At 41.4% G+C, this 18,552-nt stretch overlaps 1 protein-coding gene across 7 annotated transcripts in view; it reads right to left on the bottom strand.

Annotated features, from left to right (window-relative positions):
- MYCBP2 (MYC binding protein 2) overlaps positions 1–18,552 on the bottom strand; it is a 354,939-nt gene that overhangs the window by 118,763 nt on the left and 217,624 nt on the right. For all 7 annotated transcript variants that reach the window (XM_074989094.1, XM_074989085.1, XM_074989075.1 and 4 more), the window contains exons 43-48: positions 17,654–17,703; positions 10,933–11,105; positions 10,375–10,519; positions 6,164–6,376; positions 1,235–1,290; positions 546–661 (exon numbers count right to left, since the gene is read on the bottom strand). In XM_074989094.1, coding sequence (XP_074845195.1) covers positions 546–661; positions 1,235–1,290; positions 6,164–6,376; positions 10,375–10,519; positions 10,933–11,105; positions 17,654–17,703 — 753 coding nt within the window. The remainder of the gene's footprint in view (positions 1–545; positions 662–1,234; positions 1,291–6,163; positions 6,377–10,374; positions 10,520–10,932; positions 11,106–17,653; positions 17,704–18,552) is intronic.

Raw genomic sequence — 18,552 nt, forward strand, 5'->3', positions numbered from 1 at the left:
ACTGGTACCAGCCTAGTACTATCTAGTGCTCTCTATATGTGCAGCACTATAAATGATTAAGTTACCTACTAGGATCTAAATCCTGATTCTCTTCTCTTTTCCCCTGAAAAAGAATCTCAAAAACCTATCAGGAGTGTAGGAAGACAATTTGCTTTAAAAGGTTTGCAAGGTCATTGACTTTTGCAGTGACAAAAGTTACTCTGAGCACCGGTCATCTTCAGGAAAATCTACATATATTTTACTATTGAAATGAGAGCTTAACTTAACAAAAACTATTTAAAAGAGAAGTGAAATTACATTTTAAGAGTTCCAGTTGGTTTATGACAGTGTATTATTGTCAATCGTGTGTTTACTTTTAGTTTTCTGATAACAGAATGCAGGGGGAGGGAGGAAGCTGGGAAGAGCGACAGAAACTGGATGATATTCACCCAATGCACTGTGCTGATTTTCACAGACATACTATTTGCACAAACCTTTACACACCATCACGGATACACAGATTAAGCACTTGCAGTTACTATGTAAGATTAATTAAAATAAGATACCTATTTCAATGCCATCTATAGTGACATGAATGGTATAAAGACCAACAGCTCCTGGGGTCCAATTTGCACAGTAAGTACCATCATTATTGACTCGTATCAACATGTTTTCACTGGGCCTAGACAAAATAGACAGACACTGAAACAATTAATTAAATGCTAACATTGAAAATCTGCTAAAGCATTCTATTTAACATCCCACTAATTTACTTTCTGCTTTTTTCTCCTTCCACACCCTCCCAAACTACACTGCCTTCTAATGGTTCGCCAGAAATATTTCTATGGAAACAGGATTTTGTTCACCTGTTCAAGCCACTTCAAGGATTTCAAACTGTTTATTATGAAATCATAATCTTCTACAGAAACTGAATGATTGATTTAGAAAGTTAATTTAGGGAAGAAATAAGCTATAGGACAAAATAAACTAAGTATAAATGATTGATTCAGTGCCCCCCCTAATTTTAAGAAAAATATGCTAGATTTTCTTTGTTTTTCCTACCCAGTTATGCAGAATGTTGAAGCCTAAACAGTTCTTTAAGAAGAAATTAAGGTAAATGCTGGAATAAGTCTAGTCACATAAAGTGCTGATATTAACATACTTTTTTTAAAAGTTGGTATAATATTTACTTTTAATTCCAGCTAATGTGTAATTCTCTGCAAGACTTTTTTTTTTTTTTTTTTTTTTTTTTTACCTTTTAGGTGTTGGTGAAGCAAAGCGTAATTCTTCAAATGAATAATTTTCATATACCTACAATGCAAAACACAAAATGTTCAGCTAAAATAAAATCAAAACTCAGCAAATAAAATAAAATATACAAAAATTAAAATAAAAAAATTCTCAAAACATGCTATTCTAATTGCTCACATAATAAAACTAAGGAATAAGGAACCAGAAATAGATACAAATTATAATCAGACATATGCACTTTTTAAAGCAAACTTTTTAAGTAAGAAAGGTAATCATTGGTCATCAAAGATGCAGATTAATAGCACTTGGAACAGGGAGGTAAAAGTAAAAGTGTGCCCGGATTCCACACACTGCTCATGCGCCTAACTCCAATTCTGAAGGGACCACTCTCGAGGGGTAAAAAAGTAGCTAATCCTATATCCTAAATCGATTCTTGACTCACCTGCTAAATCTGAGAGCATGTGCTTGAATGAGTGATGTCAACAAGGATCTGGAATGTGAGCACCAAGTTCCCTCTTTATTACAAAAATGTTTGCTGTTAGTCCCTGATTAAATTTCAATTATCATTCTATTATTGTTTAACAGTGTAATTAAAACTGTAATTAAATGTAATTACAGTAAACCCTTGTTTATCTGTTATTTGATCAACTGGAACTCTTAGATGACCAGCATACCACCAGCAAACATGGCTTCCTTTATTTTCTGAGGGTTCCAGGGTGTTGTACCAGCCCTCCCTCTGCACCAGGCTGAGTCGGAGTCCCCCAGACTTCTTGTGCCATGTGGCATCCGTGAGGCAAGGTCCCCCTGCAAGCAGCTCCTCCTGGGTTGCACCTGTGCCTGCTGCCACACAACTGCACGCTGCCAGCAGCTCCAATAGTGTCTGCCACCCCATAAGCAGCTCCTCATGGGACATGGTGTGTCCACCACTCAGCAAGCTGCTTTTGCTGTCCCCACCAAAAGATATGCAGAGCAGCAGTTGAGCAGGACCTGGCACTGGGGGTGGGAGGAGCTGAATTTTCTTATTGTGGGGGGCCACTGACCACTGCCTTTGCCTCCCCCCAGATACTCTCCATTAACTGGAATATTTGAATAACTGGCAACCTCCCAGTCCCAGGGTTACTGGATATCAAAGAGTTTACTGCAAAAGCAGTAAAAAGAGAGTTTACTGTAATTTTTAAATCAAGTTAAAACATGAGACAATACATGAATACGAGCAGGCAGATGGGGAGCACAAAGGAAAAGTGAGTAAATATTGGTCAGCATTTCAGACAATGGCTCACCAGCTGTCTGTGTATTGTCAATTTTGTGTAAGTATAATAAAAATAAGCCTTATGGAGGGATCTGAAGGCAAAAAAGACTTTTATGAGAGGCTCCTACCAAGAATGAGAGACTATATGGGGAGAAAAGCACAAAGGCACTTGTTTGGAAATTTAACAAGTGAATGACAAAAACTGACATCATAAGCCACGTGAAGACAGGAGTTGATACTTGGATAGCATTTGAGAGTGGACTGGTATGGTGGACACAGGCCATGAAAGGGCTGGAAAATTTATGCTGGAAGTTATCCTTGGGAAAAACCCAAACCCGAGACTATAAAGACTTCCTGATCTCTTCATATCTGAGGAATCTGATGAGGAATTACATAAACATCAGGATGATAGCTCTTCAAACAGTACCTAGAATACAATCCAGTGCCATGCTTCCTCCTCCTTTTCAGGAAAGCTGAAAGAGTGCTCTGAAGCCTAAGTGTTAGACCCACAGTGCCTTAATACGCTCTCTGTTTGCTGCATGCGGCAAACTGCACACCATGGTGTGCTGAAGCAGCTCATTAGAGCCGCATACGCAGCACACCCTCTGCCCCTCCATGCGTGCACCCATCTAGTTGGTGGGACAAGCACATGGTGGCAAGTGTGAAGGTGGCTCCTCCTGCGGCTGGTCTGGGGGCCAAAGGACGACTCACTTGGGGCGGGTGGCTCAGCATAGCTCCAGTGAATCACCAGCAGTTTGAGGGGGGTGGTGCGGTAGAGTCTGCAGAGGTAGGTGGGTGGGTGCGCGCGTGTGTGTACCTGGTAAATTTCTTTTGGACACCACTGTGTTAGACTTATAAGAAGCTATTTAGATCAGTGGTTCTCAACCTATTACCACTGTGGGATGCAAATGCAGTTCTCTACGTATTATGGGAGCAGCAGCCACACAATATATACTACCTGTAGGAGTATCAAATGGACTGCAGCAGTGTGCTGATTACCCACAAGCAGTCCATGGGTTGAAAATCAATGATTTAGACTATAAAATGCTTGTAAATTGCTGTCTGCATTAATCTTCCACGTAATGTCTGTATTCCATGTCTCAAGATCAAATAAGAGTATGTTTTCATAATTGTAAAACTTCCTGCTCTGAATTTGTCAAGTCAGACAGGAAGAGCATCTCCCCAGAGCCATAATGGAGGACTATCAAAATAAGTCAGGCCAGTGCAGGATAAAAGCTTTTCTGATTATCCTACCACCCTTTGACAAATATTCACAAAAGGCCTACTTCCCTCACTCCGAATGCTGAAAGAGGGAAATAAGCCCTTATTAGAGCTAAAACTAAGAAACAAAAAGCAAAGATCCAAAAGGTCAGTGAGGGTTAGCCCTATAAAGACATTCAAGGCTGGTAGATTACTATATCTCTGTCACAAATACATTAGAAGCAAGACTAGAACCAAGGACAGGGTAGGTTCCTTGCTCAATGAGAGGGAAAAATAAAAGAAAATGTGAACATGGAAGTAGTATTTTACGTCGTCTTTGTTTCAGTTTTCACCAAAACGACTGATGATGATCACATACCAGCAATGAATGCAAAGAAAATGAGGTAGGATCAGAGGCTAAAATAGGAAAAGAATAAGTTAAAAATTACTTAGACAAAACAGATGTCTTCAAATCACCAGGAACTGATGCAACGCATGCTAGAATATTCAAGAAGCTGACAGATGATATCTGAGCCATTATTAATTATCTGTAGTAAGTCAGGAAATACGGGTGACATCCTAAAAGACTGAAAAAAAGGGCAAATACAGTGCCTATTTATAAAAAAAAAAAAGAAATAAGGATAACCCAGGAAACTATCAAGCAGTGAGCTTAGTTTCTGCACCTGGAAAGCTAATGGAACAAATAATTAAGCAATTCATTTGCAAACACCTGAGCTATGTCCACACTACAGAGATCTTTCGAAAGAAGCTCTTTTTGAAAGAGTGCATCCACACACAAAAGAGTGGATCTAAAGCGCAGAGCTGCTCTTTCGAAAGTGAGTGTCCACACAGCCCCTGCTCTTTCAAAAGAACGAGATCGAAACGTCAGACCCCATGAGGACTGCTCTTTCAATAAAAAGGTCCTGAGGAATGTCTACACATTTCCTTCCTTTTGAAAGAAGCTTTTGAAGGGGGACACTCTTCCTGAAACAGGAAAGGAAGAGCGATTTCAAAAGCAGCGTCACATTCTTTCAATTTAATTTCAAAAGAATGCTTTGTGTGTGTAGACGTTCTGCTGGATCTTTTGAAAGAGCCCACTTCTATAGAAATAATCTTTCAAAAGAACTTTCTAATGTAGACGTAGCCCTGGAAGAAAATAAGGTGATATAAGTAACAGTCAGCATGAATCTTTCAAGAACAAATTGTGCCAAACAAACATGATATCTTTCTTTTACAGGGTAACAAGCAGTAGTATACACTGACTTTAGTAAGGTTTTTGATGCTGTCTCATACAACTTTCTCATAAACAAATAAGGGAAACACCATCTAGATGGAGCTACTAAAAGATGGGTGCAAAACTGTTCGGACAATCATTCTCACAGAATAGTTATCAATGGTTCACAGTCATGCTGGAAGGGCATAATGAGCGGGGTCTCGCAGAGATCAGTTCTGGGTCCAGTTCCGTTCAATATCTTCATCCATGATTGAGATTATGGCATAGAGAGTACACTTAAAAGCCATGGCTGATACCATGCTGGGAGAGGTTGCAAGGGCTTCAGAGGATAAGATTAAAATTAAAAATGATCTGGACAAACTGGAGAAATGGCTTGAAGTAAACTGGATGAAATTCAATAAGGACCAATACAAAGTACCCCATTTAGGAATGAACAACCAATTTCACACATACAAAATAAAAGGTGACTGCCTAGGAAGGAATACTGAGGAAACAGATCTGGCAGGCACAGTGGACCACAAGCCAATATGAGAGAAACAGCGTAATATTGCTGCAAAACAAGCATCATTCTGGGATGCATTAACAGGAATGCTGTAAGACAGACATAAGTAGTTTTTTCACTCTACTCCACACTATTGCCTCAACTGGAGTACTGTGTTCAGTTCCTGGTGTCACATTTCACAAAAGTGATTAAAGATCCAGAAAACATGACCTGTGAGAGCACATTAAAAGAACTAGGTCTCTTTCGTCGAGAAAGGAGAAGAATGAAAGGGAAAATAACCATTTTCAAGTACTGAAAACATTACAAGGAGGATGGAAAAATATTTGCCTTAACCTGTGAGGACTGGACAAAAAGTTTTGGTCTTAAATTGCAACAACGGAGGTTTAGGTTCAACATGAGGAAAAATTTCCTGTTAAAGTAGTTATAACATTGGAATAAATTGCTTAGAGGAGGGTGTGCATGAACATAATTTGTCAAAACACTTTGGACCAAGTGTACTATGGGTCAGGCAACTTAATGTCATGTCACAATTTTAACATCATTTTGATTTTTACAAAAACACAAAAATCTCTATAAAGAACAATTATATTATACGTGATTTTATTAACCCAAATGTCCCCCAAATAGAACGAGAATTATAATGAATAAAATTATATTTGCACATCCTCTCATTCACTTCTTCAGTTCCTATCTTTTCTACTAAAGAACAGCATTTTATAACTATACTGATTAAATGAAAATAATTTACCTTCATCATTGTAATAGCTATGTAGCGAGCTTCTTTCACTATCATAGGTTCATATGAAGCATCAAGTTTTGGTGAAGGGTGTCCTCCAAAGGTCATATCAGCGCCAGAGGAAGTGGGTGCTGCAGGACTGCCTGGTATCCGCTGGAGTTTTTTCAGTTGATCTTGCTGCATAGATGTTTTTTTCTGGGAAACAGGAATAGCCTTAACCTCCACCTGCCAAAATGCAGTTAGAAGTGAGAAGTTTACGAAAAATTTCTATTTGTTTTGTTCCTCATTTTCACATTATTTCCATTTTTCCCACCCAAATATTAGACTGTCTCCTCAACTTTCCCATTACTGGTATTCCCAAATAACTATTTCCTCCTCCACAAAATCTTGGTATCTTATTGAACAACTCTTCCATTTTGTGTATTAATGGTTAGGTCAACCTCTTCAACAGCTTTACTCTGGTCTAAAAAGCCTCTTACCTCAAACTACTCCAAGTAACTCAATTTCTGGTAAGCAGTATTCAGTATGTAACTTTCAAATGAAGAACAAAATCTGGATGAGTCGATTTTTTTACTATTTCAGTTTTAAAACAAGTAAATCTAGCCCAGCACTGATCACAGATTCATTTATCTGAACATGGCGCTGCTAAATGGGCGTTTGACTTGAAGGAGTACTGAGTAAATGCACACTCATGGAGACTTGCAATAAAGTTAATTGAAATACAAGTGACAGTACAGTAGAGCCCCGAGTTACGTGAGGGTTGTGCTCCTGTGCGCCCTCATGTAACTCAAATTTCGCAAAAAGTCAAGGGGAAAGAGGAACCGGGCAACAACCTGGTTCCTAGCTCCCTTGGGCTTGCACGAGCTGGGAAACCGACCAGTGCTGGTCAGTTTGCCCTGGCTCTCTGACTGGCAGGGACCCAGGAACCACATGGTAGCCTGGTTTACAGCTCCCCTTCGCTGGCGGGAGCCAGGAAACTGACCAGTGCTGGTGCACTGGTCAGTTTCCATGCTCCCACTTGCCCAGGGGCAGCTGGGGTTCTCCTGATCCTGTCTGGGTCCCTGGGGCAGAAGCTGCCAGCAGAGTTCTGCACCCTGGCCAGCTCTTGACCCGTGGGCTGCTGGGGTTCTCCCAGCCCCAGCCAGGTCTCCAGTGCTGGAGATGCCAGCAGAACTCCATGCCATAGCTGGTTCCCTGCTCTGGGCCTCATCTGGCCCTCCACAGCCAGGTCCCTGGCCCTCCACAGCCAGGTCCACAGCCAGAAAAGCTGGAGCTACCATTCAACAAAGACTGTGGAATCACAGTGGCAGTCTAAAAAGCTGTTAGAATGCTAAAAACTATTATTCAAGTGATAGTTACAAAGAGAGTTAGTATCTTAATGCCAACATGAGTCTTGGTGTGCCACCATCTTGAATACTGTGGACAGCTCCAGTCTCCCCATCTCCAAGAAGATATATTAGAAACAGAAAGAATAGAGAACAACAACAACAACAACAACAACAACAACGATTAAATGTACGGGCCAGTTTTCATATAAGGAGAGATTAAAAAGACAGGGACTGTTCAACTTGGAAAAGAGAAAATCAAGGAGGAGTATGATAGTCTGTAAAATCATCGAAGTTGTGGAAAAAGTGACTAAGGAAGTGTTATTTACATCTCCAAATAACACAAGAACCAAAATCAGCTAATGCCACTCATAGACAGCAGCTTTAAAACAAGTAGGAAAGGAGAAATGGTTAGAGGAGCAATGTGAAGATATCGAGAGGTATTACAGTGCATGTAAGACCAGGGAGGTATATAAAACAATTCGGAATATTAATAGGAAATGGCAACCGAAGCAGATGGCAATCAAAGATGAGAATGAAGAAGTGCTCATGAACAGGGAGAAGATTGTGCAGCAACGGATGAGATATTACACCGATCTATACAAAGCACAGTTGGACACAAGTGTCTCAGAGAGACTGACTGTAGAACTGAAAGATATCTCTCCACCGAGCATCGAGGGCAAGATGGATATTTCCAAGGAGGAAGTAGAAAAAGCAGTGAAACAATTACAGGACAATAAGAGCCCTGGAAATGATAAGATCACGGGAGAGATGATCAAATACAGCAGAGAAAGCATGATTCAGGAAATACACCGACTATGTAATATAGCATAGAAAGAAGGGAAGGTGCCTAAGGAATGGACAAGATCTGTGCTAGTGACAATACTCAAGAAAGGAAGTACGTTGGAGTGCAAGAACTACAGAACAGTTGCCATGACAAGTCATCTAGGTAAGGTGCTGATGATGATACTGAGAGATTAAGATTGCAGAAAGAAAAACATATAGCAGACGAGCAAGCAGGGTTCAGAAAAGACTGCAGTACCATGCAGCAGATACTGGCACTGAGACTGATATTGGAGAAAGCTCGACGAAAGAACAAAAACATATACACTTGCTTAGTCGATTTGGAAAAGACATTTGACAGTATAGGTCAGAAAGTGACTTGGGCGATGCTGGAATCATACTGAGTGGATAGCAGACTGATATGGTTGTTGAAAGATATCAATGGTAATGCGAAGGCAGCAGTGAGAACATGCCGGGAGTTGGGAAGTTGGTTTAAAACAAGAACAGGTACGAGACAAGGAAATCCAATATCACCAAGTATCTTCATTGCACATCTGGAGAGAACGATGGACAAGATCAAGGAAGAGGAGAAAGGGATATCTGTTCAGGGGAACAGAATTAATAACTTGAGGTTCATGGATGATATAGTTATCATTGAGGAAGATGAGGAGAAGTGAAAACGGTGCGGGTGTTAAACAAAGAAGGGAAGCGGTACGGACTGATCATGAACGTTGATAAAACAAAAACAATGGTATTTGAAGATAAGGAAATAGGAAGGAAGATTAGTGTTGATGGTACTGAACTAGAAAATGTAGAGAAGTTTACATATCTGGGGAGCAACACAACATATGATCTAGACCATAAGAAGGAAATGGCGACTAGAACAGCAAAAGCAAGAACGAGTTTGAAGGCGATGGAGAAGATCTGGAAAAGAAAAACAATTAGCTTAAGAATAAAGCTGGGCGTCTTGAAAACGTGTGTATTCAGCAGCATGTTGTACGGATGTGAGACATGGGTGATAACAAAAGATTTGAAACGAAGAATATTGGCTTTCGAAAGGAGTTGTTATAGAAAGATTCTGAGAATAGGATTGATGCAGAAGGTCACCAATGAGGAATTATATAGGAAGATACAGCCGAAAGAGAACCTGCTGCAGAAGGTTATAAAATGGAAGCTACAACTATTTTGACATATCTGCAGAATGAATGACCAACAAAGAATCAAGACAATGGTATTCGGCATAATGGATGGTTCGAATAGGAGCGGCAGACCCCACAGAGAATGGATAGATGAATTAGTAGATTGGTGCAGAACTAGTCTACAGAAACTAAGCCACTCTGCACTGGGCAGGGAAAGATGTAAGGAAATAGTGAGAGAGGCATCAGACGCCAACGGGCGCTGAGCCCGTGGTTATTGATGATGATGATTAAAACAAACAAAAGGGTGTATTTAACACAATGCATATTCAAACTGTTAGACTCATTGCCAGGGATTTTGTGGGGGCCAAAACCGTTACGGGTTCAGAAAAAGAATTAGATAAATACATGGAGGATGGTTACATCAAAGGCTATTAGCCAGGATGGTCAGGGATGTAATCCTACATTCTTGGTGTCCCTAAGTCTTTGACTGCTCAATGCTGAAACTGGAAGATTGGGGATGAATCAACTGGTGATTGCCATTCTTATGAACTTATTGTCTTAAAACAGTATTTCACATATGAAGTGAATATATGTGATATAAAACTAGTGAGACACGAGCATGCCATTTTTGGAGTCACTTTTGAGAGTGGACCCACACTACAAAAAGAGGTTCTCACATACCATCAATGAAAAAGATCATGCAAAGCCAGTCAATGTCCTTAGCCACACTGGCATAAACCCATAGAAGACTAGAGTGACAACCTGGAGAAACTGGAATTGAGCAAGTGCAATTAAAAGCATATCCTAGAGACAGTGATATTGCACAGGTGTAGAAAAGTCCCACAGAGTTTACATCAATTTCAGAAAGCCACTTTTTGCACTAATCAGAATCTTCTGTGTGATGTTAACCAGAAATGTTGACAAATTAACTGTAGGATAAAAAGAGCCATATATACTCCAGTTCATACACAATTACCTTCATATTGGGAACATGAACAATATCTCCATACTGGTCTTTTGTTTGCACAGTAATAATAGTTGGCCAACCACATCGTATGTCTTCCTTGTTCAGAATTAAAGATGTCTTCTGAGGATCTGCATATGAATCTGGTTGAAGCCATCTAGAACAGAATAGTTAAAAACACGTAACACCACATTAGACCGTTTCGTACTACCTTCTGATTGTAATAAAGATGAACACAAAATAAAAAGTCCTGTTCCATACTTGTAGTTAAGGAGAAATTCAAGTCTGAAATAATTATTTTTTTCATAATAACTACGTTAATAAAAACTCAAGAGCAAAACTAATGAGGTCTTTTTAAACACACAGATACTAACAAAAGGCTTAATCATAAAAATGTATGAACATAATAAGCAAGAGGGCTAAAACACAGTTTTCAAATTCCAGTTCATAATTAAAACCATGGTCCTAAATAAAACAATATCTACACGTTTTAAGTGCTATATTTTGCTATGATATTTAAAAAATTAAAATAATGCAATAATAAATTCATTCACATAGCACAAAAATCACCTTGCAAGCCGTCCGCCACTAGACCCTGGAACACAGGCAATGAAATCATCCAGAAATGACTGTTCGTTGCTTTGTATCTGAAGAGGAAGATTTCCTTCAAGAGCTTCTAAGATGGTTGGTGAGTGAGATAGTGCCAACCCTTTTCCAAGAATGCCTGCGTGAGATTTACAAACCTGTTTTAAAAAAAAAAAGCATTTTCAGCTGAACAAATGTCTTGTATGTTGATGTTTTTCATTATGTGACAACACTTGGAAAAATACCAGATTTTTACGGTATACCACTTCACCTGGAAAGGATGACATCATAGCCATACTTTCAATGACAATAGTGTGATCATGGAAAACCTCTTCTCCTTTGCAGAAATGAAGAGTGGCCTGCTCCCCCTCAAAGTCATGGTCTGCAGCACTACCAGTGTGGATCCAAGCCTTGCAGCAGAGTCAGCCATTAGGCACCTCACCTAATATAGCTGGCCTGCAGAAGAGCTGCTCAACTCCCTACAACACTTTACTGGTTGATTGAGTCAGAAGCCTGACAAACTCTTAAACAACAGCAGTTCAAAGATTGCTCATAGCATTTACCTATGGCTGGGACAGTTCCTACACCTACTTATTCCCAAACTGGAATTGGACCCAGCCCTGTTCCTGCCTACTCTCACACCAAGTAACGTGGTTCTGACCCTGGGCCCGGGTTCCCAGCTCCAGCTATAACACTTGACTCAGCACCTGACCTCTGAGATCTGATCCTGGGCTCCAATTCCTTGCTATTGATTGCTGCTGTAACCACTAGACTTGACTCCTGTTCTAAGCACTGGGTACAGCCCTCTGATATCATCTGATCTGAAAGGGAAATCTCGATAGTCTGTGTCATCTCACAAAAGACAAACCCACTTCGGAGGCGATGGGAGACATGCTGGAAGAAAAAAGGGGTAGACTTGATTCTCCTGGTAGAATAGCCCTCTTCACTTCTAGAGAATATTGTAAGTAGCTCTCCTGCTACTTGCCCACGGAAAATGCCCCAAAACAAATTAAGCAAGCGGGTGAAGACAGCCAATGGAGAAGAAGCCATCTTAAAGAATATTATACACACACATATATATATTTGATGGGTACAACATAAAAGAATAGGGGGGTGAGAGAAGCTGGCTTACCTACTCCCATCTGAATTCCTTGCCATTTAATGGCTCTTTTCATACCTCTGACATGGTGGGGGGGCGGGGGGGGGGGGAAAGAGAGATAAAGAGGGATGAGAGGAGAAAGATGAGAGTCTGAAGAGTGGCAATAACACCCAATTCAACTTTGCTCCCCTTTGTGCAAGTGACTAAGGCCTGCTCTACACTAGGAGGCTAGGTTGAACTTGGATTAGAAAATTGACCTAAGTCAGCTGTCCGTCCACAGTACAGAGTCTCTTCCATCCACTTTAATGGACCTAAGATCATATTCCATACTCCTGCTTTTCATGAGCAGTAACTCCAAAATTGAACTTGCATGGTTGACTTAAGGGTAGTGCAGATGGAACACTGTGAAATTCAACATTCTTGGCTACTGGAGGTGTCCCATGGTGCCCCAACGTGACCACTTTCGATGCCTTGCCCTCTTCATCCACCCTCTCCCCCCCGTTCTCCTGGGGGAAGGGAAACTTTCAACAAGTTTCAACAAGGATGTGGGGTGGGGGGGAAGCACACAGTAACCATGAAAGCCAGAAACACAGCCCAGAGAAAGAAAATACCAGCTACACTGCCATGCCTACCTCCTCCTCATTTTCCCAAACTCTCAATACCCCACCAAAATAAGGACGGGAAGCATGTGGTGACCGGCCCCCACCCCTGGCTGCAGCGTGCACAGCCGCAGAAACAGATTTTGCAATCACAAGCTTGAAAGCACGTCCCAGTCTGTGCCTTACCATGCCTGGAAGCGAACCGACTCAAGCAGGTCTCTTAAGAGCTCTGTGTAGTACCTGCCGCACAGAGGACTCTTAAAAGACAAAATTTGTCCTTGTACATAAGGCATCCTTATTGTTTTCCACAGAGACTCTCATGAAATTCCTTTGTGTATTGTAAAACTTACCTCATCTACAGTAAATGAATCTTCTTAATATCCAGGCTTATGTTTTGTTGCAATGTGCCTAGGGGGCTCTTTGACCAGTGCTCCCCCCACGCAGCTGTTAGACTGGCACAGATGCAAAGAAGAAAATGAATGCAGGAAAATATGCTCTTAGAGTACATGCAAGCTGCTTGCATGGACAGGGCATAATAAAATGGAAGGAGGAGATGCATACTTTTGCTTACCCACCTCTGAAGCCCTTGCCATCAATTCTTTTACTGTCCCCTAAATAAAAATTATGCTCACTAAAACAGTACCTTTATTGCTCGTGTTGCATGGGGGCAGTGGGTTACAGGATTACAGGCATACAGGCATACCTCCTTAACAGCAACAGATATGGCTGTCATGCTCCTGCCTGGTCATTCATGAAGATGTTCTTCAAACACTCCCTGATTAGCAGTGCCCCTCACTGTGCTCTCCTTACTGCTCTGGTGTCTGGCTACTCATAATTAATGGCCAGGTGATCTGCCTTGGCCCTCCAGCCAGGCACAAAATCCCTCCTGCCCCCATTTACTATTGCTTAAGTTGTGGAGCGCACAGCAGACTACCACCACGAGGGGAATGTTGCTTTTGCTGAATTCTAACTGAATCAGGAAGCTCCTGGAGCAGGATTTTAAACAGGCAAATGCAACTTCTACCACCATTCTGCAATTGCTCAGCCTGTACATTGAACTGTTCTTTACTGCGGTCCAGACTGCCTGTGTATGGCTTCATAAGCCAAGAGAGCAGGAGGCAAGCTGGATCTCTCTGGGTCACTACTGGCATGCATTTTCACATCTTCAGTGGCAATCTTCTGGTCTCAGAAGAAAGCTCCATTCTGCAGCTTTTCTGAAGATGCACGTCATGCATCTTTCCCACCATCCCACATCAATGTCAGTGAAATGACCTTTGTGATCCACCAACACCATCAAGCAGTTTATGTACACAAGGTGCTCTGGCATCAAGATATTGCCCCACCACATTTCGGGAATCCCAATATGGCAAAACCATCCAATATGTCCTGCACATTTCCCAGCTGCTGTTTTTCATAGCAGAGGGGTACTGATTGCCTTGGCTATCTGGATCAAGCACCACCCACGGGAGATTTGCCCTCTCCGAATTGATTGCCCACTGACCAGTAACTGTCCGGGGTTGCAAGCTTCCACAGACCTCTTGCCACTTGCTTCTGAACTGTCAGAGCAGGTCTCATTTTAGTACTGCACAACTTTAGGGAGGGGGAGAGCAATTTGCAAAGTTCCATGAAAGTGGCTTTACATGAAAAAGTTTTGTAGACCCTGCTGATTGTCCCATACCTGCAGAATAATGTTGACCTGCCAGTCTGAGCTTGTGTCATAGCATGACAACATGCGCTCCAAAGTGTACAAAATATTGAGGGCAGCCAGTATCTCCCTGTTCCTCTTTCCCAGTGTTTCACATTTGTCTATGTCTGTGTCCTCCCAAGAATCATCACCACTCTGGAGGCTACTTAGGCTCAGCATATATCGTAGCACAATGCGTGAGATGCTCATAATACTTACCACAACTGTTTGAAGCTGGATGAGGTCCATGCTAACCTTGCAATGGCATTTTTGTGGGTATGAAAAAAGGGCATGAAAACACTTTTTGCTGTTGCTTTCCAAGGACAGGTGAAGAGAGCAGTGCACTACGGGAGGCTGATGACACACTGAGAACCACCTGCAGCACTTTTTTTGTCCCATCAGACACGGAGCATATAAGCCAGAATGCAAGGGAGCTGCAAGAACTGTGGGATAGTACCCACAGTGCATTGCTGACAAAGTTGAAGCAGCCCACTCAATGGGCATTCACTCCATTGATTGTATGTGCTAGCACAGACACGCACCCTTGACTTTACAAAATCTTGTGCTACAAAACCAACCTTAACCAATTTGACCTATTTTCCTAGTACAGACATACCCTCAGTGAGAAAGGTGTGAAAGAGCAGTGGAGTGACATAGTAGTGTTGCATACTATTCATCAGCACTGTGGTAATGCAGGCTCTCTCTCTGTCTGTCTTTAATTAGCACATGTTGTGCACACAAGGCCCACACAATAAAGGACTGTGTACCTTGGCTGCAGCATATTTTTTTCAGTCATAATGCTGGGGGGCCATCATGCTCTACATATCCACGCACAGGCATCAGCAAGTACTGGAACACCTAAAATCCCAGCTCAGATAGAAGGTTCCAACCCTGGGCCCAACTGGTGAAACACTGGATCTCCTGAGTCGTCTGCTCACCCTACTTAAATTGGAAGGAGGAAGTAGTCATCCCCAGAACTGGGGTCTACCTTGCTCTGGAATGCTCACTCAGAGCTACTTGCCCCTGACTCCTGAAACTTGTACCCTATAAGGATATTTTATTCTTGTAATCTAAACCTGTATTTACTATTACTTGCTATTTCCTTCACCTTTCACTGTTATCCCATTTTAGAAGTAATGCAAGAGGCCTACAGGGGTCATACGCTAAAACATTAGCTTGAGGATAGGTGTGGGCATTTGGATAGTTCCAGGCAGATATAAAGAGGAGTGCAGCTGATGTCCAATACTTTAGTTTAGCTAGTTAACAGCATTTTTGTATCTTTGTAATACCAAGATGTTATGGCCCCATCCAATCAACCATCCAGTTTATTGCAAAGTGAATGCCAAGGTTACCAAGGCTATTAGGTGATATCTTGTCCTTAATGCCCATTTTTGGAGGTTGTTAATGAAACTGCAATGAATGTAATAGGTTACGGAGATTTAAAAGGGGGTTGTAGTGCCACTCTCAGTCAAGTGGGCGTACCCTCAAAATCTTAGGGTGCAGAAATCCAGTTTTGGCTTTAAAAGGTTGGGCTAACATGATGTAGGACAACCCAATAACACCTCACTAGCAAGGGGTTCTACACCTTTCTCCTCTCTTGCTTTTTTTCCTTTCTTAGTTTTCAGTTCATTTTATTTTACTAGTAGTAGTAGTTTTAAAAGTTTTCCTCTCATGTAACATAACTCACAGCTCATCACCTTTGGAGTAAGGCTGATCCTTCAACTCCTCAAGTCCAATAGGAGGGAGGGTGACTATGGTATTAGCCTACTTATATTTGTACGTGTACACTGATTTTATGTAACCAATCAAAGCAAAGTAACCTGAATACAACCATTCTAAATATTTGATTGTAAACTCCATTATGAAGTGTAATAAATTCTGTGCTATTATTATATCATTTGTAGAGTATATATGATTCCTGCAGGTCCTGTGACCCTCCTCCAGATAAATGTTAGTGTAGCTTCTTACTGCTGTGTCCAGAGTGGATGCGAACCTAGACACTCTCAGGTCAGACTGGTGAGCCATTACCCAAAACAATAATCCTCACTAAATTCCCATCCCCCAGTCAACACACTGATCTCCTGGTTTCCTGATTCAACTATTCTTGGTATCTGACTCTTGCTTCCTGACCTCCTGGTTCTAAACCCCAGCTTGCATGAGAACATGGTTACTGCTCCTACTCCCCAACACTTTCTTCTCCTCTAGCAGATGCACTCCCATTTATCATGTTGGTGGCTCAAGGATGGCTAAATGGCATTAAACTATAGAACTAGCTACTTCTCCACTGTCACATCTCATAGAGCTGGAAGGGATCTTGGGAGGTCATCAAGTCTAGTCCCCTGCCATCTTGGCAGGACCAAGCACCATCCCTAACAGATCTTTTTTAACATCTATTTGCCCCAGGTCCCTAAATGGCCACCTCAAGGACTGAACCCACAACCCTGGCTTTCGCAGGCCAACGCTCAAATCACTGAGCTATAGCTCCCCTCCCCGGTCAATTTAGAAGCGGCAGGGACTTCCACATAAATCAACTTGGACTCTCAGGTTTTGGGCTATAGGCATGTTTATTTGAGATGTAGCTATTCAGGCTAGAGACCAGGCTCTAAAACCTGATAAGTGGGGAGGCTCCCACTGCCCAGACCTCAGCCCAAGCCTGAACATCTACAATGCAGTTAAAATCCTCATTTTCTAAGCCCTGCAAGCTCAAGTCAACTGACATGAGCTAGTCATGGGCGCTCAGTTGCAGTGAACACATACCCAACATAAAGCACGGATAATAGATCTAATGATTGCCAAATCAGCTATTAAGAACTACCAAAGTATGATGAGATGTATGCCTTCCCACTGTTCCTCCACCAAGAGGCATTGTATCCAAAATGTCACTCCACGGAGCAATTTTTTTCCAAAATTACTAGTGCTCTTGGGTGCTCAATGAGACAACCTGATGGGGCATATTTTTCAGACACGTGGCACTCAGCATATTCTTCTGAAAAACCAGACCTCTCTGGGATGTTAAGTTGGACACAACAACGGAAACATGCAAAATTGCTTTTCACATTTTGAAAATAGTAGCTGGAGGTCCTAGTCACCACTGTATGATATTAATACCAGTAAATAATGAAATACTATGACCCACTAACTTGATTTAAGAGCTTTCTCTCTGAAGGTTTCAAAAACAGCTTTAATGTGTTTATGAATAATGAGGTAACTTCCTTGATACTGCCAAGATCTTCCATAGAGGCTCTTTTTCTTGCCATCAGAAAAAAGAAAGTGATAATGAAAGTTAGTCTGAAATACTCTGAGATGTTAAAAACAATGCTATACCTGCAATGCAGCCTCTTCAAGAATTTCAAGATCTTCTTCAAATTCATTAGCTGTTGTACAAATCAACAAATATATACACGTTAAAAACATTCAGATAAATGTACATACAGTTTAATGTTTGGTGGATTAGTGTAATTTTGTCTGTGTATTGACAAATATGACACTGCCTGTTTACACTGTTCATAAAATACTGAAGTAACTGTTCATTGAAACATTTGCACACTGTCGGGCTGAGCAAAATGATTAAAAAGGATAACCTTATTGCAAAGGATGACACACAAATTTTATAGCTAAATGGAATTAAAACCTATTTCCCCAGTTTCTGCTATCTTTTATTACCACAGTGTCTTACAGTCATCAATGGATTTTATTTTCACAGATCTTCTGATGAAGCAGGGATAATATGGTCAATGGGGGATGGGAAACTGAGACAAAGTAGATTGAATTACTTGCTCAAAGTCACACAGGACATCTGTGACTGGCAAAGAAATGTACTTTAGGTCTACTGAGCCCCATTCCAGGGCCCTATACACTAGACATCCCCTTCCATTCCAGCTTGGAACTAGAGTTGCTATCTTAATAGAAAGTGACCGAATAAAGAAAAAACTAAAGATGCGAAACTCTGCTAGGAAGCCGCTAAGGGGTCCATACCAGTCCCAAGCCTGAATAAAGGAGGAGGATTTGTCAGATGAATGATGCTCAGATCATGAAACAACATACAAATGAAATCTGATGCCAGTACAACTAACTGATAAGAGATGCCAGCTCAGACGTTGCCTGGATAAACAAGGTCCACGGCACCTATCTAGCAATAGGGGTTGGGTTGATAAGTTGGATACCAAAAGAGAATTACAACTAACACATATCAGAGGGGTAGCCGTGTTAGTCTGGATTTGTAG

The sequence above is a fragment of the Carettochelys insculpta genome, chromosome 1 (assembly GCF_033958435.1).
Source record: "Carettochelys insculpta isolate YL-2023 chromosome 1, ASM3395843v1, whole genome shotgun sequence".
Taxonomy (NCBI): domain Eukaryota; kingdom Metazoa; phylum Chordata; order Testudines; family Carettochelyidae; genus Carettochelys; species Carettochelys insculpta.